The 27,232-nt window shown below is 41.8% G+C and overlaps 6 protein-coding genes across 6 annotated transcripts; 4 read left to right on the top strand and 2 right to left on the bottom strand.

Annotated features, from left to right (window-relative positions):
- Positions 1-9,352: 9,352 nt before the first annotated feature.
- AFUA_2G06205 (yippee/mis18 family protein) lies at positions 9,353-10,051 on the top strand (the record flags this gene model as incomplete). Its single annotated transcript, XM_744657.2, has 2 exons — positions 9,353-9,577; positions 9,632-10,051. The coding sequence occupies 2 exons, from the start codon at positions 9,353-9,355 to the stop codon at positions 10,049-10,051; spliced, it is 645 nt and encodes a 214-aa protein (XP_749750.2).
- A 380-nt stretch (positions 10,052-10,431) lies between these two features.
- On the bottom strand, positions 10,432-11,869 carry AFUA_2G06200 (SHNi-TPR domain-containing protein; the record flags this gene model as incomplete). The annotated part of the gene is made up of 2 exons (XM_744656.1): positions 10,432-10,725; positions 10,781-11,869. 2 exons carry the CDS (start codon positions 11,867-11,869, stop codon positions 10,432-10,434), a joined length of 1,383 nt encoding a protein of 460 aa, XP_749749.1.
- A 550-nt stretch (positions 11,870-12,419) lies between these two features.
- AFUA_2G06190 (DNA polymerase epsilon noncatalytic subunit) lies at positions 12,420-14,708 on the top strand (the record flags this gene model as incomplete). The annotated part of the gene is made up of 1 exon (XM_744655.1): positions 12,420-14,708. The coding sequence occupies one exon, from the start codon at positions 12,420-12,422 to the stop codon at positions 14,706-14,708; it is 2,289 nt and encodes a 762-aa protein (XP_749748.1).
- A 376-nt stretch (positions 14,709-15,084) lies between these two features.
- On the bottom strand, positions 15,085-19,162 carry rgr1 (mediator of RNA polymerase II transcription subunit 14; the record flags this gene model as incomplete). Its single annotated transcript, XM_744654.2, has 3 exons — positions 18,759-19,162; positions 17,762-18,698; positions 15,085-17,706 (listed from the first exon to the last, which is right to left on the bottom strand). Exons 2-3 carry the CDS (start codon positions 18,419-18,421, stop codon positions 15,085-15,087), a joined length of 3,282 nt encoding a protein of 1,093 aa, XP_749747.1. The 5' UTR covers positions 18,422-18,698; positions 18,759-19,162.
- Positions 19,163-19,323: 161 nt separating this feature from the next.
- Positions 19,324-22,136, top strand: atg22-1 (putative autophagy protein Atg22). Its single transcript, XM_744653.2, has 4 exons — positions 19,324-19,588; positions 19,655-19,691; positions 19,746-19,983; positions 20,052-22,136. The coding sequence occupies exons 3-4, from the start codon at positions 19,842-19,844 to the stop codon at positions 21,737-21,739; spliced, it is 1,830 nt and encodes a 609-aa protein (XP_749746.1). The 5' UTR covers positions 19,324-19,588; positions 19,655-19,691; positions 19,746-19,841; the 3' UTR covers positions 21,740-22,136.
- A 1,928-nt stretch (positions 22,137-24,064) lies between these two features.
- On the top strand, positions 24,065-26,680 carry AFUA_2G06160 (putative alpha-1,3-glucanase/mutanase). The gene is made up of 5 exons (XM_077804103.1): positions 24,065-24,119; positions 24,208-24,306; positions 24,401-25,585; positions 25,653-25,983; positions 26,046-26,680. The coding sequence occupies exon 3, from the start codon at positions 24,945-24,947 to the stop codon at positions 25,440-25,442; it is 498 nt and encodes a 165-aa protein (XP_077659900.1). The 5' UTR covers positions 24,065-24,119; positions 24,208-24,306; positions 24,401-24,944; the 3' UTR covers positions 25,443-25,585; positions 25,653-25,983; positions 26,046-26,680.
- Positions 26,681-27,232: the final 552 nt, after the last annotated feature.

Raw genomic sequence — 27,232 nt, 5'->3', positions numbered from 1 at the left:
CTTTAAGTAAGCTATTAGTAAGTCCTAAGTAATCTTAGGGCTAGTAGCCTCTATCACTAGCAGTCTTAGGAATAGGAATTCTAGACTTTCTACCCTTACTAGTATGCTATAAATACTAGGGTTATTTATACTAGTCTAGTTTAACTATAAGCCTGATATTAGCTTCCTCTAAAGTATAGGTAAGAGGCCAGCTCTAGTTTCTTTATCCCTAGTTAGCTTATAATCCTAGTACCTTAATAGTATATCTATAGGGTTGAGCTATCCTAGTTTATATTTAATTATAAAATTATAGGCTATAAGCAACTCTACCCACTAGGCCTGTCTTATATTTAAAGTCTTAGTAATAAAGAAGTAAGTTAGGTTTATATAGTCTATCTAGACCCTAATTAGGTAATAGCTACCTTCTAGGTAGTATCTCTAGTGCTTAAAGCACTTAATAATTATAAGTAACTCCTAGTCATATACCTTATACTATTATTTAGTATTATAAAGCTTTCTTAAGTAGAATATAATTAGGCGCTAACTGCAGCTACTATATATCTCTATTAAGTTACTATTAGGCTATAGAAGAATACCTATAATTATAAAACCTAATATATTAGTAATAAGGAGGATTAGCTTCTCAGGGTTAAAATAAGCAAGGATTAGGATTTTAATAAATATATCTTTTAGGTCCTAGAATGCCTTCTAGGCCTCCTCTGTCTAAGTAAAAGGCCTAGACTTATACCTATTCTTTACCCCCTTTAGTAGGTTTATTAGGGGAATAGTGATCTGTGAGTATACCTTAATAAAGTATTAGAAGAATCCTATAAACCCTAGAAAAATCTAAATATTATAGAATAAGTAAGGCACTAGCTACTTACTAATAGTGCTAAGTTATATAGGATCTACCTAGACCCCTTCCTAGCCTATAAGAAAGCTAAGAAACTTAACTTCTGTCTTATAAAACTTATATTTTAATAGTTTAGTATACAGGTTCGCGCTATTAAGATATTAAAGAACCTCCTTAATATACTACTTATATTCCTCTTCTGTTTATGAGTAGATAAGAATATTATCTAGATAGATAATATAGAACTTATTAAGAATTCCCTATATTATCTTATTAATATAAGCCTAGAAGGTGGCTAGCATGTTAGTTAGCCTAAAAGGTATAACTAAATATTTAAATTAGCTATAGTAGGTATAGAATACTATCTTCTACTTATCACCCTGCTATATATAGATATAATAGTAAGCATCCTATAGATCTAGCTTAGTAAAGAACTTTACTTCCTAGATGTAATCTATTAATTTATTAATCTAGGGTAAGAGGTATTAATTCTTAATTATAATAGTATTCAGCCCCTGGTAGTTAATATAAAGATATAGGCCTTTATCTAGCTTCTTTATAAAGAGTACTAGTACTATTACTAGGCTAGATAATTCCCTAATCTACCCCTTCTTAAGTATTTTATTAAGGTATTTACGCAGAGCCTCTAGCTCTAGCTATAATATAGTAAATAGAGGGCTGTATAATAGTAACTTCTTATGAAGTAGCTATATCTTATAGACTACTCTATCTAAGGGTAGGGTACTAGCTTCCTTTTCTAAAAATACCCTAGTATATTCCTAATACTATAGTAGTATTCCTAGATTAGGGGCTTTATATCCAGCCTAATTAATTATAAAGAGAAAAAGGTCCTTGCTTTATAACTTCTTAAGGAACTCCTTTAGCTCTAAGATCTTAATCCTTAGTAAGTTAATATAATAATACTAGCTACTTACCCTCTAATTAATATCTAGGTTAGCTTGCTAGAGCTAATTTTATCTTAAGACTATATTATACCTTATAATATTAGTAATTAAGAAGGGAATCTAGAATATCTTCTTAGTTAATTCCCTGTCTATTACTAATACTAATAATAACTATTCTCTATAGATTTTTACTTTTAAGCTATTAGTAAGTTCTATAGGAGGAAGTATTATACTATTTTTAAATTAGTTCCTATTCTATATTATAAATTAGTATAATATATAGTCAGGCCCAGCCCTAGAGTTAAGGAGTGCCTTAGTTATTACACCTATTCTATTAACTATAGTTTTAATCTTAATAAGGATAAGAGATACTAGTAGTTCCCTAGTATAGTATAAGATATTAAGCTTCTAGGGCTTAGATTCCTATTATAAGGGAGGAGGCCCTTAGGGTAGAGTACCTCCCCTCTATTAGGCTCTCTTTAGGTAGATTAGAAGGAGATACCTCTTTTCCTTATAGTAAAAGTAGTATCACTCCTTCTAAAGCTAGTCCTTGTCACTAGGCAGTCCTTACCTATTATTAGATTTCCCTAGTAGGTGCTTATTAAAGGAGGAATCCTTTCTTTTAGTATTATTAGTAGCTTTTAGGGGTATCTCTAGTAAGCTACTATATTACTATTTCTACCTACTTAGGATATCTACCTTCTATAGATAATAGTTATAGTTACCTATCCTAATTAATTATAAGGTAGTAGGTTATCCTTCCTACTATAGGATCTTATCATACTAGGTTATAAGGGCCTTGAGGTAGTCTAATAATTAATTATAGCTAGGTATATACTAGACTTCTGCCTTTATATTAGGATATAGTTTCTCTATAGCTATCCTTATCTAGAACTACTCTAGGCCTAGGCTAGACTTAATTATATTTTATAACTCTTATAACTCTATAAAGAAAGATTAGATATATCTCCTATACTAGAGCTATAGGAGCTAGTATATAGTAGTATTCTAGCAGTCCCCCTATAGTTTAATATAGTTCTATAGGAATTCCTTAAATTTCTTATAACTAGCCTTATATCCCTTAAGATACTGCTCCTGCTAAGCATTCTTAATATCTATACTAAATTAGGAGGTTATATATAGGATCTTATTTATATTATTATTAAATATCTAGGGCTTAGCCAGGTAGTATTTAGAGAGGTTATATAGGAATATTCTTAGCTTAGTACTAGTATAGGCCCTATAGCTATCCTATATAGCTAGGTTAGCTAGCTTAAGGCCCCTTAATTTATTATCACACTGGTCTGTAGCTGCCCTTAACCTCTAAATAAGCTAAGTAAGGCTAGCCTAATCTAGCATAATTATTAGGGTAGTATTACTAGTAACACCTAGCAGTATAGAGCTAGGATTATAGTTATATATAGGTATTATACTACTAGTCTAAAGTAGTTAGGATGTATTTACTTTTAAGGTCCTTAACTTACTAGCTGCCTAATCTATAAAAGAGGGATTGCTATGTAGGCTTCCTATAAGGGACCTATAGCTATACTTAAAGGTTAATTCTTAACTAGATTCTAGATGCTGGTTTAGTGGGCCCTTAGAGTCCCTATTATTAGACTAGTTAGTATATTATTAAGCATTTATATCTAGTAGGCTGCAGGGGAAGCAGTTCAAACTATAAGGTAATTAGAGGTAATTAACCTAGGGGGTCCTAGCCAGTAATGCGATAGTGACTAGGCTATAGCTATAGGTAGGAATACTGGGTTTCAGGGATATATAGATGTATTAGTGAAAATATATGTGTGTTAATAATTAGAATAAACCACTTAGTCTCCCCTAAGCTGTTTAGAACTCCTATTTCTACTAAGTATATTCAGAATTAGATATATAATTACCTAAGCAAGAGGGGGCTTGCCACTGGCGGCTTGCTGGGCTTATGTTATTCCAAGCATGTGACATATATAATTTTAAAGTTAAAGCAGGATAGGAATTTAGACTAGTAGGCTTATTATCTATTAAGTAGCTTAATAAATATAAAATATTCTAGATTATAGTAATTAGTTATAACTTTAATTAATAATAGTATACCCTCTAGTTTAGGGTGCTATTCCTTAAAATAGTAAATAATAGTAAATAACTCTTTATTATAGATCTTATAGTTATACTTAGTAACTAAGAGCTTCTTAGAGAAGAATATAATAGGGTGCAGGACTCCTTTATTATTATACTAGGATATTATACTAGTAGATATATAATTAGAAGAGTTAGTCTTAACTATAATAACTTTTATCTAGTTAAATAGTTTTAAGATTAAAGTATTTATAAACACCTTCTTCAGGGCTTTAAAGCTTAATTTATAGATTATAGTCTATATAAATAAGATATCCTTTCTAGTTAGGTTTACTAAGGGAGTAATAATTCTTAAGAAATCCTTAATAAATTACTAGTAAAAGTTACTAAAGCTAATAAAGGCCTAAATATTAGTAATATAGGTTAGAACTCACTAGTTAATAATTATTTTTATCTTATTAGGATTTATATAAATTAGTACTATCCTAGCTAATAATAATACTTAGAAACTTAGTTTTAAGGATAATAAACTTATACTTTTAGATTTTTATATATAGGCTAGCTTCCCTTAGTTTCTGTAGGATAGAGTAGATATATATTATATATTTAGTATAGGTCTTGCTGTAAATAAGGATATTATTAAGATAGGTAGTATAGAAGATATTAAAGTAATCTTATAAAATATTATTAATAAATTACTAAAAGGTTGCAGGTGCTCTTATTAGCCTAAAGGGTATTACTAAAAACTTAAATAAGCTTAATTAGATATAGAAAGCTATTAGGTATTCTTATCCTTTCTTAATATATATATTATTAAATACTAAAATAATATTAATCTTTATAAAATATTTCATCCCTTTTAGGTTATTTAGGGTTTCCTTTATTAGAGGTAGTAGGTATTAGTCTTTAATAATTATAGTATTTAGGGCTTAGTAATTAATATAGATTTATATACCTTTACCTAGCTTTTTAATAAATAGGATAAATAATATAATAGGTAATAAACTAGGGCAGATAAAGCCCTTCTTTAGGTTCTCTTTAATCTATTCCTTTAGGATTTTTAATTCTTTTTAGGATATAGTATATAGAGGGCTAAATAAGAGGGTCTTTCCCTCTAATAGCTTAATATTATAGTTATAGAGGTAGTATAGTAGCAGGCACTTAGCCTCCTTAGGGGAGAAAATATTAGTATAGTCTTTAAATTTATTAGATAATAGATTAGTAAGATCTTTCTTCTAAGCTTTCCTAATCCTTAGAGCGGCTTTAAGATCTTCTAGGGTGATTATAAATATCTAGGTATTTCTTTAGGCATAAGCTAAGCAGGCAGCTAAGGAGATAAAAGCTATATCTCTATTCTCTAGTCCCTTTAGTCTTAAAGGTAGGTGTCTAGATTAGATCTTTAGAGGGATATTATGCAGGGCTTATATCTTAGTTAGCCTCTAGGGAATATTATAGTATTTCTAGTAGTAATTACTATTAAATATAATGCTATAGGCTATAAATTATGTTAGGGGGTTATATATCTTTATCTAAGGTATTCCTAGTATAATAAGGTAGTATACTAACTAAATAATATAAAACCTTATATCTTTCTTAAAGTAGTCCTTAATTCTTATATCTATCTAAATATAATAGGTTATCTTCCTATTCTCTAGTTCTCTCTTATTAAATATATACAAGGTTATTAGGTCTGTTAGGGGGATAGGCTCTAGCTTCTAGTCTTTAGCCTATCCTTTATTAATAAATCCTTATCCTTTAGCTCTAGTATCTAATAGGGTATAAGTAGGTAGTTTTATTCCCTTCTCTTCCCTCTCTAGGATTATAGATAATATTATAGTTTTTAATTATTATATTTATTTCTTAAGATTAAGTCTGTAAACAGTAGCAGTAGAAATTTAAATAATATATAGTTTTTAAGCCTAGTTATAGCTTACTCTAGGCTTACTTCTTTTATTAAGGAGGTCTGGCTAGGTAATAGGCTTTTAGGTTCTAGAATCTATCCCCTCTAGGGGCTCTCTAGGCGTGGTTTATAAGATACTATAATTTATACTCTCTAATAGGTATTAGAGTGGGGGTAGTCCCTGATCTAGTGTTCTAGGGAGCTATATTAGAAGTAGGTACCTATCTTACAGTAGGAGGGGCTATACCCCTTTCTTATTAGATAGTAGGTAGTATCTAGGTCTATAGGGTTATATTATTATACTAGTATATGCTTATTCCTTTAAATAATAGGGTGCTAGGGTTACTTAATAGACTTAGTAGTAATAGGGCTAGAGCTTTAGGGTAACTAGGAATATAGGGTAGGTTTAGTAGTAGTAGCATAGATCTTAATAATAGGGGGCTAGTTAGTAATATATTACTAGTAGTAGTTCTTAAGCTCCTATAGGAATCTAGTAAACTAATAGTACTCCTAGCTTAGAGGCTAGTTATATATAAGCATACCCTAGAGTTTATAACTAATAGCTTATTTAAGCAGGGTAAATAAGGTTTCCTTAGATATCTTACCCTCTAGGGCTAGGTATTAAAATTCTGTAAAGAAGATGCTAAACTCCTTATTAGTCTAATATAGGCTAAATAGCTTATTTTAGGTATTATTTATACAGTTAGGGTCACTAAAGGTATACTCTAGGATATCTAGGATATCTTAGTAGTTATTAAGGGTGTAAATTCTCTTCTTAATATAGGAGAGAATCTGGGTGTATAACACACCCTTTAAATAGTTATTTATATAAGCTATCTAGCTCTGCGGCGTTAGGAAGTAGTTAAGATTAATATTTATTTTCTCTTAAATCTATACTATAAAATACTAAAGATCCTTTTAGTTACTTTTAAACTTATTAGGGTTAGAGAGTTATTCTAATAATCTAGTAGCTTTAGAAAATAGGGTAATAGTTAATATAAATATTCTTACTAGAGTAACTACAGGCTTCTTAGTAATAGGGTTATGCATAGATATAGGTATAGATATATTTATAGTAGGGGTAGCTAAGTAATAAGCTTAATCCCTTTCTATAGTAGCTTATATATATTATTATTCCTTCTCTTATAGCTATTCCTTCTAGTACTATAGGATAGTCCTTAGTTTAGTAGTCTCTTATTTATATCTCTACTCTAAGGTAGTAAGTTTATACTAGAGTTCTAGAAGTTAGGCCTTAGATTATTTAGCTTATTAGTTTACTTTATTAATAGTTAATTTAGCTTTCTAAATATACTTATATACTAGATAGCAGTATTCATACTATTTAGTACTATAGTTAGTAATATACTTAGAGAACTCTTTAGAGTTACTAGGTAGGAATAAGGGTAGAGGGATAAGTATTCTAATAATATTAACTCTAAGGGAGGAGCTATATAATATTAAGATACTAGATTATAGGTAAATAAAAATAAATTAATAAGATAGTTAATACTTAGACTAGCTATAGTAATCTATATCTTATCTATTCTAGTTATAGGGTAGACTAGTATAGACAGGCTCTATAGATAGGATATAGCTTAAGGATCTTTAAATAGGTTGCTAAGTTATGCAGTGAAGATATTCTAGAGTCATGTGATTCCTTCCTAGCAATGCTAACTCCTATCCACGGCAGCACCATGACAACTGACTTCTGTTTACCTGTGATCCAGCACCTTGACACTTTTAGTCACTCTTAAACTTATTAAGGTTAGGGAGTTATTTTAATAATTTAATAGCTTTAGAAGATAGGATAGTAACTAATATAGGTATTTCTACTAAAGTAACTACAGGCTTCTTAGTAATAAAGTTATATATAGATATAGATATAGGTGTATTTATAGTAGGGGTAGCTAAGTAATAGACTTAGTCCTTTTTTATAATAGCTTTTATAAACTACTGCTTTTTCTCTTATAGCTATTTCTTCTAGTATTATAAAATAGCCTTTAGTTTAATAGTCTCTTATTTATATCTTTACTCTAAGGTAGTAAGTTTATACTAGAGTTCTAGGAGTTAGGCCTTAGATTATTTAGCTTATTAGTTTACTTTATTAATAGTTAATTTAGCCTTCTAGATATACTTATATATTAGGTAGTAGTATTTATACTATTTAGCATTATAGCTAGTAATATACTTAGAGAACTCTTTAGAGTTACTAGGTAGGAATAAGGGTAGAGGGATAAGTATTCTAATAATATTAACTCTAAGGGAGGAGCTATATAATATTAAGATACTAGATTATAGGTAAATAAAAATAAATTAATAAGATAGTTAATACTTAGGCTAGCTATAGTAATCTATATCTATCTATTCTAGTTATAGGGCAGGCTCTATAGATAGGATATAGCTTAAAGACCTTCAAATAGGTTACAGAATTGTATGGTGAAGATATTCTGAGAGTTATATAATTCCTTCTTAGTAATGCCAACTCCTATCCACAGCAGCACCATGACAATGTCTAATATAGAGAATTAGAGGATTTAATATAGGTAGTATAAATACCCTAATTTCTATAATATAAAAGGGAATCTAAAAAGGTATATAATTAAACCCTAGATAGATTAGTAAAACCTATAAGGATAGTACATAATATTAGAATATAATATCTTTAACTAAAGTACTTATTAATAAGTAATCTCCTCTGCTGTAAGAGGGGAACCTATTTTTAGACTATATTCTAGAGCCCTACCTACCCTATAATAATAAATTAAATATACAGAGGGCTAAATCTTATACCTTTAGAAATTAGTATATAATAGTAATATTATCTATTATAAAGAGATCCTATAAATAAAGCATAAGCTAGGAAAGACTATTTTAGCTAAGAATAGGGATATTAGGAATTTATAAAACAGGGTTTTAGAACTTAAAAAAGAGATTAACTAACTAAAAGAAGAGAACTGCTAGAAGGAATATATTATTAATATACTAATAATACTTATTAATTATATTAAAAAGCTAGCAGATATAACGCCCTTCTATACTCCTATATTACACTAAACTATTATATTACCTTCACCTCTTTCTTTAGCTGCTTTAACTCCCTAGGATTAACTAAGCCTTAGTTTATATATATAGTAATCTATATTCCTTGCTTCACCTACTAGACTTTCCCCTTAATATAATTCTTATTAGGAAAATTCTTAAGCTAGCTTAAGGATAAGTCCCTAGGGATAGCTGTGGTAGAGGAAGATATAGAAGGGGTAGGATATAATAACTCAGTAGACTTTATTACTTTATAACTTATAATTCCCTTTCCTGTTTATATTTCCTATCTGTATCTATCCAAGAATCATCCTAATTAATCATCAAATCTATTCATTAAATCATCAATTCCCTTATTGAACATTTCAATACTCTGCCAGTAGCGCTGTCTTCATTTCTGCATGTTATAGTGACCAGACTTATGAATGTGTGTAAGGCGTTCCATCCCGGGCACTTAGGTCGTTTGGATGCTGGGTCAGTCTATGACCTCAGTGTGACCCGTAGCAAAGTCAAAAGCTTGGTCTGGTCTGCATGGAGCATTTAACAATCATCTACTTGATCCCGCACAGCGAATAATTCTCGACAAAACACCAAGCTCCTACCCCCATGTTTCCCAAATTCCTATTACCGTCTATAATCTTCCATCCAAGGAGCCACAATGCCAACCACCGGCCTTCAACAATCAAAGCAGATACTCATGGTAATGGGAACAATAGATATCTTACTGGGCATGTGTCATGTCTCCGGTGCTCCAAATGTGGAGCCGAGTTGTGCCTCAAGGCTCAAATCATCAGCAAAGGGTTTACTGGTCGTCATGGCCGCGCGTACCTCGTCTCTGCAGAGCCTACCGCCAGTGCTGTTTCTATGAGCGGGTCGACTTCGCAGGCCGAATCGCTGCCTAACACTGTGATGCAGCGACCAGTTCCACGCCAATACGTCACCGGGCTTCATACGGTCTGCGACATCAGTTGTGCATTCTGCGGTAGTGTGCTTGGCTGGAAGTATGTCTCCGCCGAGGAAGAGTCCCAACGATACAAGGTCGGAAAGTTTATTTTGGAAACAAAACAAATAGCTATGTCGTCATCATGGGAGTCACCGTGCAATACTAATCAGCCTGTATCGCCTGGCCACCTGAGCTCTGAGCCCTCGGAAAACATAAATTGTGATGAGCACATCGGGTTTGACGGCCAAGATGAGGATGAATGTGAAGACATATTTGCTGGGATATGGAGTCCGAGTTTGGCTCTGCGCCGAAGGAGTCGGAAGTTGGATCGCTATCTCCCGTTGTTTCGGTTCCCGTCTTGAAGAGCATATTGAGACCTTTTAAGTTTTTCGGGACTTGGCATGATGTTCACAGCCATAATTTTATTTAATCCCTCTCATTTCACGCCAGCTTCTTTCCAGCGGTATGCTGGGATCATAATGACAATAGCGACTGTTGTATTAGCCGTCTAGAAGCGTTGGACCAAGCGCATAGGTCAGATTAGCCACTTATCAAGCCGCTGCAGGACATGAAGGTTGGGTATCAGGCGGAAGTTTTCATAAAGAAAGGAAAGAAAGGAAAGAAAGGAAAGTCAACAGACTGGCAATCGAGCAACGAGTTATAACCTATCGTCCAGTCGGAGCGTAGCAGGGTATGGCAACACTGAGGAAGCTGGTGAAAAAAAAGATCGGCCGACAACTCATCACACATTCTCAGCGCTTTCCGTCCGTGCCTTCTTCGTGTTGAACTCGTCCTCAACCTGTTCTGGAGCTGAGCGTTTCTCCGTAGATTCACTTCGTGGTGGACGTTGGATGCCAGCTGGCTTTCTTTTGACTAATGCAGACAGATCCTTGGCATCTTTTGTAATAGCTTCCAACCGCGCTTGCTGCTCAACAGCTGGTTGGCCTACAATCTGGCCTAGAATTCCTCTAAGCATCGTATCGCTTTCCTTGTTCTGTTGCTCAACCGACACAGGCGGACGACGAAGATCTAGGAGCTGTGGTGCGTCAGTAACAAGCAACAAAGAAATAGAACGTTCCTTGGGAACCAACTCTCTGCTCCATGTCTTCAATGATCTCCTTGACATTCGCTATTTTCCTTCTCAGAGCTGTCTCTCTGTCTTCGTCCAAGGCGTCTGATACATCCAATTTCTTCTGTTCTTGGGCCATTCTGGCTCGACAGCTCTCAATAGCCTTCTCCATCTGAGTCGCAGCCTCTTCTCTCATAGCTTCATCGACCTTGCCACGGCGGCCACTGTCCCCTTCAGTAGTGCCTTCGCTGGAATTATTGACAGATGCGAATTCTAGTGCGAGCGAAAGCTTGTAGTGACACTCAGCAAGGGAAGGATCTTCCATGGAAAACAGTGACTGCCTCAGATCAAGTGCAGTCCTGAGGTCCGCCACCGCATCCGTGAATCTCTCCCCTTCAAGTGAAATCTCCGCCTGTAGATCGTAGGTATCTGCAAGACGCTCCTTGATGTATTTGACATCGGGCAGCAGGCCGGCAGATTTTCCCTCCTCACATGATTCCTCTACTGCGGCCAATTTCTTGTGGTAGAGTATACGGGCCAAGTCCAGGACTTCAAAGGCGTTGGCAAAATCGTCATCGTCATCGTCAGCACCATCAGCGCCTCCATCACCCTCTTCTGCCTCAGAATCCGAATCATCGAAATTTTCATCGCCACTGAATTGGAAAAAGGCCTGGTTCAAAGTCTTTCCAGAACTGGATTTAGAATCTTTGGAATGTTCTTGCTTAGCCACCCCACTAGCGATCGCATTTTTGATAATGCTCTCGCCAGGCACATGCGCGAATGATTTGGAGCCGCTTGGAGGTAAATCATTTGTTTGAGCTTGAGGCTCTCCAGCTACTTTTGACCCTAGGACATCGCTCTTGCTCACCGCCACGTTGTATAAGGCTTTGCCGTAGGAGAACAGTAGATCAGCGTTGTCGAGTGACAGTTCACCATTCAGCTTGGCCTGGAGCTCTGTAGCTTGGGAGTAAAGTTCAGCAGCCGCATTGAAGTCCTTGATTGCGTCTTTCGCCACAGCTCGCGCGATCAGATCTTCTAACTGTACGCGCTTGGCATCTGCTGTGCTTTTCAGCTTTATTGGGTCTGCTTTTGCGGAGTTAAGCTCTGCCATGACGGTAAGGGCAGTGACACCGTGGGGATGTAGTAGTCTCGAATTACCAGCAGGCACTTTTCCAGTAATGAAAAATGAAGCACATCTAAATGAGAATGGGAAACTGGAGTTGCGAAGCCGACATCCGCTTCGCGAAATGTTGGAAGGATGCTATATCGGCACAGAGAATTAGTAAGTTCTTAGCCCAAAGCTTTCTAGGAACTTGTCGCGAACTCACGGCGCGTATGCATATGTGGACCACCCGCAACCACGCGTCTTTCGAAAGGTCAAATGGACCTCTACGGAGTACCTACATAGTGTTTCAAATTTTTTCAAAAACAACAACAACAACATCATCATCATCATCGTCATCTGGATAACCCATGATCGCTCTAACCCAGCATCTTGTTTACCTTTTCAGAGAACCCGACTTCTGTCATGACAATAGCAGTGAAACTCACAGAGCATGACTTATAGCCCGCTCATCGTCCTTGAAGCTACGTTCATTTGGTCCTCAGTCCTGACACATCTCTGAAGAGACTAAGCAATTACTATCACATCGGAAGTGAAAATGGACCGCACACCGCTTGCTGGAGACAGGTGCCTGGACTCTGATCTCATCTTCTCTTCGTCTCCAGGGTTTGGCACTCCGGTACGCCCTTTACGAAAATCAAATCTTAATGCTCCGGTCGCGAGGAGCTCAGTCTTGCCAATTCTACTTCCGCCTTCTACGCTTCGACCTGTGGCTTTCCGTACTTTCACCAGGAAGCACAACTTAACCATCTCGTCCTCAGCACTGCAGACTTTGGCTTCCTTTGTGGGGAAACATTGCGGCTCTGGATGGCGCGAAGAAGGCCTTGCGGAGCGCGTCTTGGATGAGGTAGCTAAAGGCTGGAAAAAGGCCGGGGGTGGCGTGATCGTTGAGGAAGGGAGAGGGGCCTCACTGAAGGCTATTTTGAAGGCCTTAGAGGGCAACATGAGTGGAGGAAGGGTAGTTGCTGCGAAACCCAGTGCAATAAGAGAAGGACCGATAGATGTGAATGCCCCCAATTGTGATGCCAGGCGACTGAACCCGCACTTGTCTCCAGACCCAGCAATCAACAATGAGGAACTTGATGATTTGGACTTATCATTACACCCAAGAAATTGGATAAAGATTGTTGAGGCATTCGACATGCCCCGCTTGACTTACAACGTCGACAAGAAGTACTTCGAATTAACAAAGTCAAAGGCTACATTGTTCCCGCAGGCTTCACACAAAACTAGCATGTTTAGAGACCGTTATAACATCATTCACCAGCGTCTACTCCGGAATGAAACATTTCAATCATCGTTGAGTTATCTCACAGGCCACTCCATGAAGAGGTCGTCATCCTCATTCGCTCCCACTCAATGTTATAGGTTGACACCGATCGCAAACTTGCTTGGAAGAAGTGGCACGTCACACCTGCTTCTAGGATTACTCTCTATATCACCCGCAGGTGATCTATCCTTGGTCGATTTGACAGGTAGCGTTGCGCTAGATCTGAGTCATGCCCGGACGATACCAGACGATGGTGCTTGGTTTGCTCCCGGAATGGTAGTCCTCGTCGATGGAGTCTATGAAGAGGAGGGAAGCGTGAGAGGATCAGTCTTAGGCGGAAACAGCGGAGTCGGTGGCGCCGTTGGGGGTCGATTTGTGGGTGTATCAATTTGCGGACCTCCGTGCGAACGACGAGAAGTATCACTGGGAACAAATCACCAGCACAGCAACGGAGAGATTAGCTCTAGCGGAGGGTTTGGATGGGTTGACTTTCTAGGAATCGGGAGTGAACGCGCGCAAGGCCCACGAATGAGGAGAATCAAAGCCAAATGTTTGCAAGGTTTACGCGATGACGCGGATTCACCCGTGCGACTGAAAGTGGCTATCATGAGCGAGGTCAACCTTGACAACTTTAAGTCGCTTGACGCACTGAGGAAGGTTTTCAGTACATATAGGGAGCTTTCACTCACCGAACGCCCAATAGTCTTTATCGTGATAGGGAACTTCGTCCAGAAGGCCACAATCAATGGAGGCGGCCATGCTGGCAGCATCGAGTACAAGGAGTACTTTGATTCACTCTCCATTATACTAGCCGACTATCCTGAACTTTTACAACACTCTACTTTCGTCTTTGTTCCTGGAGATAACGATCCATGGTCGTCCACTTTCACAGCGGGCGCTGCCTCGATAGTACCACGTCAGTCAATTCCGGATATGTTTACGTCGAGGGTTAAGCGTGCGTTTGCATCGGCAAATTCGGAGTCGAGGCTATCGCAAGCTTCCGAGCCTGCGGGCGAAGCTATCTGGACCTCCAACCCATCACGTCTCACCGTTTTTGGGCCCTTGCATGATATCGCCATATTTCGAGACGACATAACAGGAAGGCTGAGGCGGAACGCAGTGGCTACTAAGCAAGGCGAGAATGAGCTTGATTCTGCATTTTCACAAGATGCGGGAGCCGAGGCTGGTCTTGCCACTGCTAATAATGAAACTGATGCTCAGGCCTATCCGGCAGATGCCAAAGCTCGGCAGTCTTTTTCCAGTGCGCACACGGCACGAAAACTCGTGAAAACAATACTAGACCAGGGAACGATGTCCCCATTTCCGCAATCGATGCGACCTGTCTTGTGGGATCATGCATCATCGTTGCAATTGTACCCGTTGCCGACAGCGTTTATCTTGGCGGATCCTGAAGTGGCACCATTTTGTATGACCTATGAAGGATGCCATGTCATGAATCCAGGGAGATTCATCTCTGAAGAAGGATCGACATGTATGAGATGGGTTGAGTATGATATATTGAAAAATCGAGGGCGTGTGAAAGAAGAGCGGCTGTAGCAAATCATAACTGCAATTCTTTTGGTTTTACGGATTTTATTTCATGTGCTGAGGCCAACTGAATTGAGTAAAGCAGAGAAGCTGATCGCATGTAACTAAGTCGGCGCTAGGTTGTGGTTTTAGCTCTCAGTGCCAATTTAATTATGATTCTTTTAAGGGAATATTAACTGCCCGATGTAGAATATCATTATTCACATGCAATCATACGGCAGCTAAAACTGCATGGTGTGAACTAGATGTACACATGGACTAATGTATTAGCAAAAATACATCTGAAAGAGACATTGCTTGGAGACAACCCTGTTACACGCGCGATGTTGGTGGCCCCCGGGGTACAAGAGAGATGAAAAAGTCTGGATGACTTTATACAGAGGTGTCAGTCAATTGTAATAACATCTGCAGCGTTGGAAACCACAGGGTTTCGCTGAAGACTTTTGTCATTAACGAAGTTCGCCGTCATCTTAGTATCATTAGCCATGCCAGCCTGCGATGGTGCCCCGGTTTGACTCTGGTTCTCCGGTGCTGGCTGAGTTGAGTAATCCTGCTCAGATTTAGTTTCTCGAGGTAACCAAGTATTATGCTGAGCGCCGGTGAAACATCCATCGAGGGCCCGAATAACATTGCTGACTCCCTCAGCGTCTGCAACCACTCCATTTCCAAGACCTTTCCAACCGTTTCCCTTGGAATGATACAGTGTGCCTCGCAGCCTGGCTTTGAATTGGTCGTGGCCTGGCCCAGCCTCCGGGCTACTCAATTCCCTTAATACCCAAGTCAATTGGCCCGAATGCTGGCGCGTTGTGAGTTGAAACCGGAAGCCCTGATAGGTATAATGGAGGAGGAATGTGTAAGCATTGCGCACAATCACCTGTAACCTGAACGGCTCCTGGCGAGACGCGTTAGATGTTATTTGCTCCAAGGCTCGCATCAAGGGAAGTGTAAACGAGAGAACCTCGGTTACGAAATCCAAACCAGCTTCATTAGAAGCATGGTTTAAAATGGCAGCGAGAGACCCCTGGACCCGGCGATGAGGGTTCGGATGCTTAAATCGAATACCCAGAGTGAGACAAAGCAAGGGGTCAGTCCTCGCTAGAACGCGAACAGGGTCAAGCTCCGCAGAAGAGGGTACCTCGGACAACCCCATCTCGATAGTAGCTGAGAGATCCCTTCCTGGGCCGTAAGCAAAGGCTATATGAGTAAGCGATAACGACTGAGGTGTCAATCTCCTTTGCCGAAGGAAATCGAGAATTGACAACGTGCACTCTAGAGTCTGCAAGCTTTTAAAAAGCTGTACGATCACTGGGCGACCAGCCGGAGCGAGAAGCCGAAGGGCAAAGCCACTGCCTCCTTGCTTGAAAACTAGGGAGCTGTCCGACTTTGAAATTAATGTGCACAGATCTGTCCAAGGTCCCACTAAGTTGCCATACGCCACAAATATGGCACTATTCTTGTGACGATCAATCCCATGGAAGGCAAGGCGCACTGTATCCTTGAGAAGGTTCTTTCTCTTCAGACCCGCGGGCAAAACTAGCTGAAGCGCCCGAGGAAGGTTCGACACTTGGTAGCGAATGAAAATATCCGGGATTTGAAGATCGGATTCAACCTTCAATGCGCACAATGGTGGGTGAAACTCAACTGAATGCAAATCGGATAGATAGCTGACGTTGGCATAGATTGCTACCATCCCAGAAAGACAGTAGCCCAAATCGGGAAATGAGGAAGAGCGAGTTTGGTGGCTTGTAGCAAGAAAGGTATCGCTCATGCTATGCCCTGAACAAAGTGGAACACTTGTATCAGAGACCGAAAAATCTGTTGCAACCTCTGAGGATCGGCGAAGTCGCACAACCCACCAGTTGTCACTTGTGATGCTGCTTGTTGCAGCCACGACCCAATTTCGCTCCCACAAAGGGTGCCAGAAGAGGGAAAAGCGCAAGACATTAGCTGGAAAAACTTTCCGAATATCGTTTCTGAGTCCCTTGGGACTGACTGTTTCAAAACCCAAAATCCTGACATTAGACTCAAGTTCCTCTATGGCCGCAATGCAACGAAGCCGAGAAACACGGGCCACTAGATCATCGATGGTAGACCTATCCAGACTGGCATCACTTTCGAAACGTTCTAAGAGACCAGGGGTCGCGGACAAGATGACGGCTCCTGACATCGGCTCAATGGATACCCGAAGATGTCTGGAGCCCGTGAGCTGGACAGAGAGTTGACATTCGCCAGGCTCAGTGACATTCAAAATAGCGTGTGAAGACAAAGTGCCGGAGGAGAACAGCGAATATTCACTTAGGATGCCGTAAGCTGACGAGAGCAAGTAAGATATATGTAGAGCAATGACACTCCGCAGCAGACACTCCATTGACAAATCCTCTGGATCGAACTCGATGTCTCTACTGTTGACCTCCTGGCCGTCCCTCATCCAACGCAAGCCCAGGCACGGTACCCCTAAGCCTTGGCTGTCAGCATCCCCATTACCGCTCTTGACCCCAATCTCAATCCAACTCTTAGGCCCCGGTTTTAGGGTCCAATATTGTATAACCAAGGTTCGATGCAAAAGCTCGACACGTAATGTTTCTGACCAAAGGCCTTTAGCCAACTCGATGGCCTGCTTGAATAATATATGAATTTTATTGGTCAATACCAAGCCATGCAGGAAATTGAAGCAGCCTGTCAAGCCGCTATCACGCAGTTTCTCATTGATTTTAGCATCAATCTCATTGGACATTCGACCCTTCGGAATGTTGGAGGATGGGGAGTAAAGAAAGCGGATGTCAACGAAGAAGAATTGGGAGAGCTCGCTTTCTGCTCCGATGGATAAGTCGAGCTCAAACTCACCGCGCACGACAAAAGTAACTCGGCCGTCGTGAACTCGATAGGTCCGGAACGGGTGAGGGATTAGATCATGTAATGCAAGTCTGGCACTGATGATTCTGTTTATTTTATGCAACCGTCTCAAAGCTCCTCTCGCTGTTAGAAGTTTGGACGACTTGTAGCCGAGCTAGACAACTTTGAGTCAGTAAATGTTGAGCTTCATGCGTACAAACAAGGCTTACATCCGCTAAGGATTCCAGCCTGCCCTTTGACAAGATCTCCAGGGCAGTTTGGAGATCCGGATTGGCCACCTGAGCCTGCACCAGGTCCCGTTTCATTTCCCCCACTCGCTGCAACGCATCCACAAAAGCTTGATGGCGAGCGCGAATAAAGTTTTGCAGGTCAATTAATTTACTGACATCGCGCGCTCGCCGACTCCATTGCGAAAGAACGAGAAGTTTAATGAACTCGGCCCGTTTAGCATGAGCAAAATCTAGTATTCTGAGCTTTTTCTGGACGTTCTCGGGAGACTGATTCCCAGGAGATTTTCCATTGACAGGCAACAAAGGCACCGAGCTATGCGGCGACACATGTATTGCCGCCAGCTCTGTAATAAGGTCAGATAGCTCATTCCAGCATTGCTGCACAGATCGGTTGACTAGCGTTGAGAATGGAAAGAACCCCTGTGTAATATGTGGTATCTCAGGCAGAGCTCTGTGTCCGTCAATTCTAGGTTTGCCAGCATAACTTTCCTTATCAGGATCGTGATCTTTGTCTCCTTTGGCTGCTCCGTTGATATGGAATGACCCATTTCGCAAGTTATCTCCATTACTCGGGGTCTGAGTGTCTGGCGCATGCCCGGGCCGGCCAGTTGTAGCATTATCCATGATGACGCCCGGCATGTCTGTTGACACGGCACCTGCGGCCTCTGGGATCAGCTCTCCCCCCCCTTCACCCTCTGCACGGCACAAAGGTGAGCGACCTGGCTCGGGTGCTAGCCCAGACACGCCGGCGTTAGGGCCAGGAAGGGAAGCTGACAGTACTCAACCCGCTGAAACAACCGCTTCAGCTTGCTGTCATATGTGATCAAGTGGTATGCGCAAAGCTAGTTCGACAGTAAAGTAAAGAATGACGCGTGAGCAAGTTGGAACGAGTGCCGTATGAGGTAGTTTTATCGACCTTATAGAGTTGATTCAGGTGCGCCGAGAGTTTGTGAAGGTATTAGCCACGAAAACTCACGTTGGTCGGTCCTGCTCAAGAGACTCATGAAGTAAAAGCATTCAGCAGGATGACAAATAAGCCATACACGGAGTCTTTTCCGTCTGATTGCGATTCACTGCTTCAGACATAGGATTCGGAGGTTCTCGCGAACGGAAAGGTGGAATCCATCAGAGGCTTCAGCCCTTTCTTGAAGCAAACAAGGAGATTGCGTCTAGGCCCTGGGGGAGATTAAAGAGGTGACCACGCCACAAATGATGCTTGCGGATTTACTGCGCATATACAGGCAATGAAAAGGAATATTGAGAAGCTGATGGGCTGATGTATTAGAAAGGTCCAGTACTCGTGCGCTCAGAAAATAAGATGATGGATTTGCAGATTCATGAAGTGCCTTTGGAACCAGAAGAAGTAAGGCATGCCCGAGGGATTATCTTAGTAAGATCCAGCTGTTTTAGTTATCGGTAATAAAACCTGATTCTTACGTTCCTGTGTATCGTTCTCTCTCCGCATTTCCACTAAGTTAACGTACGGAGTACGAAGCCTTAGGTCAAGATTACCTAACATAGCTGAAGGTAGCTAGCTGCCACTGGGGTAAGGCTCAAGTTAAGATCCCTAGCTGGACAGTGGCCGTCTATTCATAACATGTACTGAGGCACAACGGGGGACAAAAATCATCTTCACTTGTTATTCCACATAGTGATTATTTTGCATTTGCACTATGTTCGTTCACTAATTAGGAAACATACCCCAAATAAATAATCCTTTGGCACAAGGCTTCTTACTCGACTTTATCCAATGTCTTGGTGGAGCTGACGCAGCGTCTGATGTTACCCAGCCTGTGTGATTTACTAGTATGATCCAGCAATGCTTTTAGAGAGCCCATTCCAAGCGCCTGCTGACACCTCTTCCATCTCTAGGTTAGGAGTCTATCGGAAAACAGTGTTTTCTACTCTGGTGGGCTGGCTATTCCTTTTCTTGTCTGCCTAACGCTTAAACATTATGATATAGAGGTACCAACTACGGCTTAGTTTGGTGAGGGAACAATTGTTTCGAACAACAAGACCTTCTATATAATGCTAGCGCGTGTCTCAAGTTGCTGTCAATATGCGGGCTGGCCATGAAACCGAAACGAGCATCATGCGGCCGCAATACCCTGGGGATGATATTCGACCCACCAGTAAAAAGGAGCTCGCCGGATGGTATAGTTATGGCTGGGCAGCAGAGGTTTTTACAGTCTGCGCTATGGGTATGCACATGTCTGGCATTCAGCCTTCGCTCGCATTCATTCTCTCCTAAGGTTGACACTTACCATAGGTTCCTTCCTCCCCATTACCCTGGAGCAAATGGCTCGCGACCGCGGTGTTCTTTTTTCCGATAAGGTGACACCCTGCAGTGCTACCTTGAATGGTCCATCGAGGATGTCCATCCAAGCCCGGTGGACGCTTTCTTCAAGATATGATGCCGGACGACCAACAGTGGCGAACCAGTGTGTGGTCTACATATTCGGTGTCGAGATAAATACTGCAAGTTTCGCAATGTATACATTCTCTGTGAGTGTCTTTATTCAAGCCATCTTAATCATATCGATGTCAGGAGCCGCAGACCATGGAAGTCATCGAAAGTTGCTTCTAATGGCTTTCGCTGTGATTGGCTCGGTCTCCACAATGCTCTTTCTGGGTGTAGTGCCTAAGATCTATATGGTGGGGGCAGTGATTGCGATTATTGCAAACACATGCTTTGGTGCCTCCTTTGTGCTTTTGAATTCATTCCTACCTCTGTTGGTACGCCATCATCCTTCTGTGCTTCGGAGTGCTCGTGAACCGCGCCCTGCTTTGGATGATTCTCGCGCCCAAGAAGGTCATTCTGATACCACAAACGGTATTGAACATGGCATTGAGTCTAACGTCACCTCGCCTCTGCTTCATGCCCGTCAGGGAAATGGCGAAAACGCCGAAGCGGACATGCATCCTGCAACTCACATTACAGTTTCTCAAGAGCTGAAAGTATCAACCCGGATATCTTCTTTTGGAATTGGGATTGGCTACATCGGTGCTATTATCCTACAAATCGTCTGCATCCTCGTCGTCATCGCTACCAACCAAACTACGTACTCCCTGCGTCTCGTACTGTTTCTAATCGGGCTCTGGTGGTTTATTTTTTCAATACCTGCCGCGCTCTGGCTGCGATCTCGCCCAGGCCCCCCATTGGCTACCACTCATCACGGGAAGCACACCCGCTCTTGGATCGGTTACATGGCATATTCCTGGAAGTCGCTTTATCGGACAGCAGTGCGGACACGTCATCTTAAAGACATCTTACTGTTTCTCGCCGCTTGGCTTCTTCTCAGTGATGGAATTGCCACCGTCAGCGGGACTGCGGTACTCTTTGCAAAGACACAACTAAATATGCAACCCGCAGCTTTGGGACTAATCAATGTGATTGCAATGGTGGCCGGTGTCTTGGGGGCGTTTTCATGGGGCAGTTTTTCACGAGTATTCAATCTCAGCGCGTCGCAAACAATCATTGCATGCATTCTCTTGTTCGAGCTAGTGCCCCTCTATGGTCTTTTGGGATTTATTCCAGCAATAAAGAGCCTCGGGTTTTTGGGTCTCCAGCAGCCGTGGGAGATGTTCCCACTGGGGATTGTGTATGGGCTTGTCATGGGCGGTCTATCCTCTTACTGCCGCAGTTTCTTCGGAGAGTTGATACCTCCTGGCAACGAAGCAGCATTCTATGCGCTTTATGCCATTACTGACAAAGGTTCGAGCATTTTTGGGCCTACAATTGTCGGCATCATCACCGATCGCTACGGTGAAATTCGGCCGGCATTTGTGTTCCTTGCAATTTTGATATTTCTCCCGTTACCACTGATGCTCCTTGTGGATGTTGAACGAGGGAAGAGAGATGCGCTTGCTCTTGCTGCAGAATTACAGCCATCAGGCGCTCAAACATACGGAACGCTTCCCACAAACGAGGACCGCGCACCGCCAAGTGAGCTATAGGTACTGTACTATCGATCTTCTAAGTGATTATTAGAGTTGCCCAGAAGAACCAGACTTGGATGGAAGCCAATTCGGTCACACTTGTTGGAACACGGCCAGCCTCGTTAGCGAGGAACTTGCCTCTTCTCTCTCTCTACAACCATTGTCTCTGTCTCTGTTCTCTCGGACAGGACCGAAACGCACTAACTTGGAGTGCAAATGACCCAGTGAACTACATTAATCTACAAGCAAGCAACTCGAAGATTAATAATACTAGAGAAGGGGATGTTCCGCTTCTCAGCGCTTTTGGACCTGCCATTAATGCTACCATACGACTGCGACAGGTGTGTAGAGATGTCATAACGACTCCAAGTCCATGTAGAGAGTATTATGAACCATACAATATGTTGAAGGCCGGCTGGGGCTGAGCAAAATTCATTGTATCTGTGCCTTAGGCTCACCCTCACTGCGGATATTAACTTGCAATGTTCGAAAATGACTGGTTCACTGAGGATCGTCCAGGCCAAAAGACACCTATTCATTCAGCTCATACAAATTCTATTTGCTGCTTAGTGGAGAATCAAACACTATCTATTCATAGTCCTGATCAATCAGGAGACAGTGAGGTCCAGGAGTCCTCAACCTCCATTTTATGATCATTCGTGGATTAGCAGCTTGAAAAGTCGCATCAGGAATGAGGGAGCACCTTAATAGTGTGGATGATTGACTGGATTGACATCGTCCCCTCAATTTTGTATAGCAGAAGCACCAAACATCATTTTCCTGCCTCGTATCTGTGACTAGCTCACCCACAGCGCTTCCCGATAATAGCCTAACGTACCATCTTTCTACACTATGGCAGCCGGGCACTGCTCTGATTCATATAGACTTACAGAGTAATGTTAATTGGTAAGCGAGCGGCGCATCTCTGTATTCCATAAAAAATGACTATCTGAGGGCACTTGGAAGTGACATCATATTGAGATATAAAATACTACCACTAGACTAAAAAGGGTGTCCGCGCGATTCCTATCAAAGGTCTCTATTTTTTATTTTAACACATCAATTCTCAGATGATATCTAGTAATTTACATTGCAGTGCAGCAGAGACAGATGGAAGAAGCAAAGTCGTCACGACGGAGAACCCGAAGCAGCCACCTGAAATGCCGACTCACCACTTGGAATCTCATTTTATGTACAGCAACTCTTGGGATAGGAGTCATAGCATGCCAATTATCCATATTCAGTCCAGAAATTTGCGCGTAGGCTCTAACCCGAAATGACGTTTACTTACAATTTCAGAAATTTGCCTTTCATTTGGTCATTTGGTGTTTCTTTCGGTTGTGTCAAGAGGAAGATTAACTGTTCTATCTGGAAGCCAGATCGACAGGGAAATCAAACATAGTATACGGACAGTACAGTGCGTGGGCCCAGTAGGTGGAACAAATTATTTGAGAATATGTGTCGAGGTAGTAGCACCTAGAATTGAGAACCCCTGAAATTGACGCTGAAAATGACCGCTACTGGGCTATAAAAGGGCACCTGTAATTTCACCTCACTATTCAATTGTTTGATCACTGTCCTAAGGTGACAAACCTCGGCGAGCATTCGCTCAGTTTTAAAAATTGGACCAGAAGAAATAGTTTAGCCGCTCTTAAATCAAACCCAGCAATTCTAGAGCTAATCGTGTCAGGCCTGAAAAGGGAAATTGGAAATTGAAACCTCTATTTAATATTCTATAGAGGGAGGTTGAGAAATTGTACATATGTCCAACGGGCTAGAGCTCTATCAGATTAGCGCCTAAGGGCCTATAGTTCTCAGCTCAGAGACAACACGTTTGGAGATAATTATTCCTAATACCGGGCGATATTCCTTACGCTTACTTGGCATTGAGGGGCATGATTATTTGAGAATTTTCTAGATGAGGAAATGAGGAAAACTATTAACTACTGTTCGAAGTGGTGCTGGATATTTGAACTGCAATGATCGTGGAGATGTAACCCTAGGCTGGCGAGCATGTCGACTGGTACTAGACACCTGTGGGACTACTGGACGCCTGTTCAGCCTAGCTTAGAGTATTATCCATTAGTAACTTGGCGAATGCGCACCGACCAACCATGTTACTAGCCCCTGGTGCTTGCCCAGCAAGCTTTAAGCCAAGAACCTGCCACCTCTTCCATTTCAGTCAAGGATAATGATATTGAAAATAATCACAATGCAGACTGTTACAAAGATCCTAATGCCCTGTCTGACTTTTGTTAGAGTCCTTGCATATTAGCAGCTTCTCCCCTATCAACTCCAAATAATAATAAAAGCACAAACTCAAACACAAGCAAAAGAGCAACAACCAGAAATGGAGAGGATCGATTGTGTGCAACATGAGCCCGAAGATCGTGTCTGGGTAGGCTACGGCTCCGGCCCTGGGGTGAAGGTGTTTGGGAACCCCTCTAAGGGTGATGTCTATGTCCTGGATAGCTGATTTGGTGTAGAACTAGACTTTCTTGGACTCAACCGGTTCAATAACACTGAACACCCATCTAAGTTTGAACCTGATTGGCAAGCAAAAGAGGATGCGCACTGCAACCAGAGTCAGTTACTATATTCCTTTCCCCTAACTTCCCCCTTTTCTTTTTTCGTTTTTTCTTTTGTCTATTTTTGTTGTGCATGTCTAAGGTCTAAAAGTGCGTCGCCTTGGTGCTACCTGGTGGCGAAGTGCCTCCGGTGAATTTTTGGAGCATGAATCAACGAAATAAAAGCCTACGGATGTCTATCTCCGAGTAGGCTGGCCGGCTGGAGGTGGTGTATAGGTTCTACACACGACATTGGATAACGCAGGAGATATAGGGGCCGCGCGGATCCCCAATGCGCATAATATGGAGGGACGTTGCAAATTGATCGCAAAGCTGGGAGGTGTCTTCTACGCTGACCCCAAGGACCGCCCCGATCTGGATCTTCCTTGACTTAAATGGCATACAGTAGGTGGTGCAAGACTGTAACTTTTATCCGAGGACCGTGGGATTTAGCCAACCCAATCACCCGCCAACCCAAACAGCTAGCTAAATTGACGGCTCTCTAAGCATGGACCTGTGAGCAGATGGGTGTTACCCCTACTAAGCCTAATGCAACAGAAACGACAGGCTACCCAGCAGAATAAAAAGATGCCAACTACAAGGGCCTATGCAGCTTTGCCTGCAACTACGGCTATTGCACATCTGGGACGTGTGACATGACAGAGCATCCCATGCCGGTGCCAACAATCTCGGACTTTCTGCCGCCAGCCTGCATTGCTGGCACTGGAGAAGGCGCAATCCTTGGATTGTGTTTGTATACATGCAGCTTCGGCTACTGTCCCATCAATCTTTGTACCTGTACTAAAACAGGCCCACTTATACAACCGCCAGCCCAGAGCAAGAGTGCTGGTATGGCAGCTCCCAGCCAGCCTAAGAAGTTTGACCACCTCTGTGATTTCACTTGTTGCAGAGGCTACCGCTACTGGCCACCTGGAACCTGTATATTGGAGGCGGAGCAGGAAATTATGGAGGCGATTGCCACGAGCAGTTATAATATTTCTGACTTCGCCGCCTTTAATCTTACCATCCTAGTGACGGTGCTAACTGGCGAGGATGGGTGCAACGCTGACCAGAAAAGGCAGATCAGACTGGGCTGGGTAGAGTCCTGGAAGATCATGAATTACATATATAAAGGTGGCCAAGGCTGGCATTGACTTCAACAGACTGCTGCTGTTGAGTACCTGGGGCCAATATCAATGAATCAGGACCAGTGGAGCTACTACAAGGCTGTATAGCTGAACCTTGCCACCATCCAGCCCGACTGAGTCGACTGGTTTGCCTGGAAGATTGCAGTCCGGTGCGATGACCCACAACACCAATGCTTATGTGGGAGAGATGTTAATACTGTTGCCTACACGGTGCAGAAGGACCCTGAACACAAGGTTATACCTATAAACTGTTGCCCGCAGTACTTCTCCTTGCAAATGCTAAAGGACGCAATGTACTGGGCAGACACCACGCACACTCCTGAGGAATACGCCAACCTGAGCAACTACTACAACAATCAGGCCCTGCTGTGAATTCATGAACTGCTACACATGGACTGGGTGTTGACGGCCTCAAGCAGTAGCAATATTCACCATGTCACTGACATTAAGGTGGGATATAATGTACCGAATACAGACATCCTGGAGTACTACACTGCCTATGGGCCGGAAATGTGCAAAGCACTGGCACGCTTGGGATGGAGCACAGGCAAGTGGACCATTCAAAACACTGATAGTCTGACCTTGTATGCCTTTGCTAAGTATGTCCAGAACGCGCTGGGCAACATCTACCCACACCTCCCCTTGGCGCCACCGCCTCCAACCAGCGCGACTATTCTATTCAAGATTGGCGACCTTTTCACACTCTATAACAAAGGCACTGTAAACTGGCCTCAGACACCACCCTCGACAACAACTTAGGGTGGAGTCTACCTCAGGGGGTCTGCGCTGCTGCTGATGATGAGGATGGTGATGAGGCTGCCAGTGCCGTGATGACGACGATGACCACTTGGCCTGTTGAGACAGACTACCCTTCCGACTATCTGTCTAGTTGGTCATTATGGGCCGGCCTGACACCCATAACCACAACCACAGCAGCAGCAGCTACTATAACTATATCTGGACTATAAACGTCTACAGCAAGGTAAATTATGCTGGTGACCACTAAGTGGTGGATGGTTAGAACCTGGGCTCAATAAGTGATCAGTGGATGGTGATTGCTGATCTTGGTATGCGTAATAAAAGTATAAGTACCTCTAGGAAGTAGTACACTGCTAGTAGTAAAATGTATACCTACCTCATGTAATCAGAGCACATTAACTGAGCCCTGTCATGGCAGCTAATAGGGACCGGCGCTGTCTGCACGGCATATGACAATAGTAGCTTTCAACAACGATAGGAAGGAGGATGTACACATAAGTAATGAAGGCTGCCATAACTATAGCACGGACAACCACAGATGGGTGAAGGAACCACCTTGAAGGTGTGGGTGAATCATCTCTGTAGTTGAGCAGATCACCTGACTCACCTGGCTTACCCTTTTTTTTTAGAGCGGCAATAGCTAAAAGAGGGAAGGAAAGCGCTCTCGTAAATTTACCAACGATAGTATTTAGGTACCTACCTAGTGTAAGTACATACTTAGGCATTCAACTAAGGTACCTTAAAACACTTCTATACTCACGATGTGTGTTACTGCTCCGTACGTTACTTCTATTTATAAGCACTATGTACTACCTTAACTAACTGTTTATGCTCTGAACATTGACTATAGGTACCGAGAACTAATATTTTTAAAGCAGATGATTAGATGAGTGATACCCTGTACAACCTCAGGCTCCATGTCGGTTTCATTAATGGCAACTGGGAAGGTACTTCGCTATTTTAACAAGTGTGCCTGTCTCCAGGTAGGCGATATAGATCCTCCAAATGCCAAAGAGATGCAGGGGAATGGAAAAGTA

Source organism: Aspergillus fumigatus, chromosome 2 (assembly GCF_000002655.1).
Source record: "Aspergillus fumigatus Af293 chromosome 2, whole genome shotgun sequence".
NCBI classification, from domain to species: domain Eukaryota; kingdom Fungi; phylum Ascomycota; class Eurotiomycetes; order Eurotiales; family Aspergillaceae; genus Aspergillus; species Aspergillus fumigatus.
This window is presented reverse-complemented; position numbering and strand designations above follow the sequence as displayed.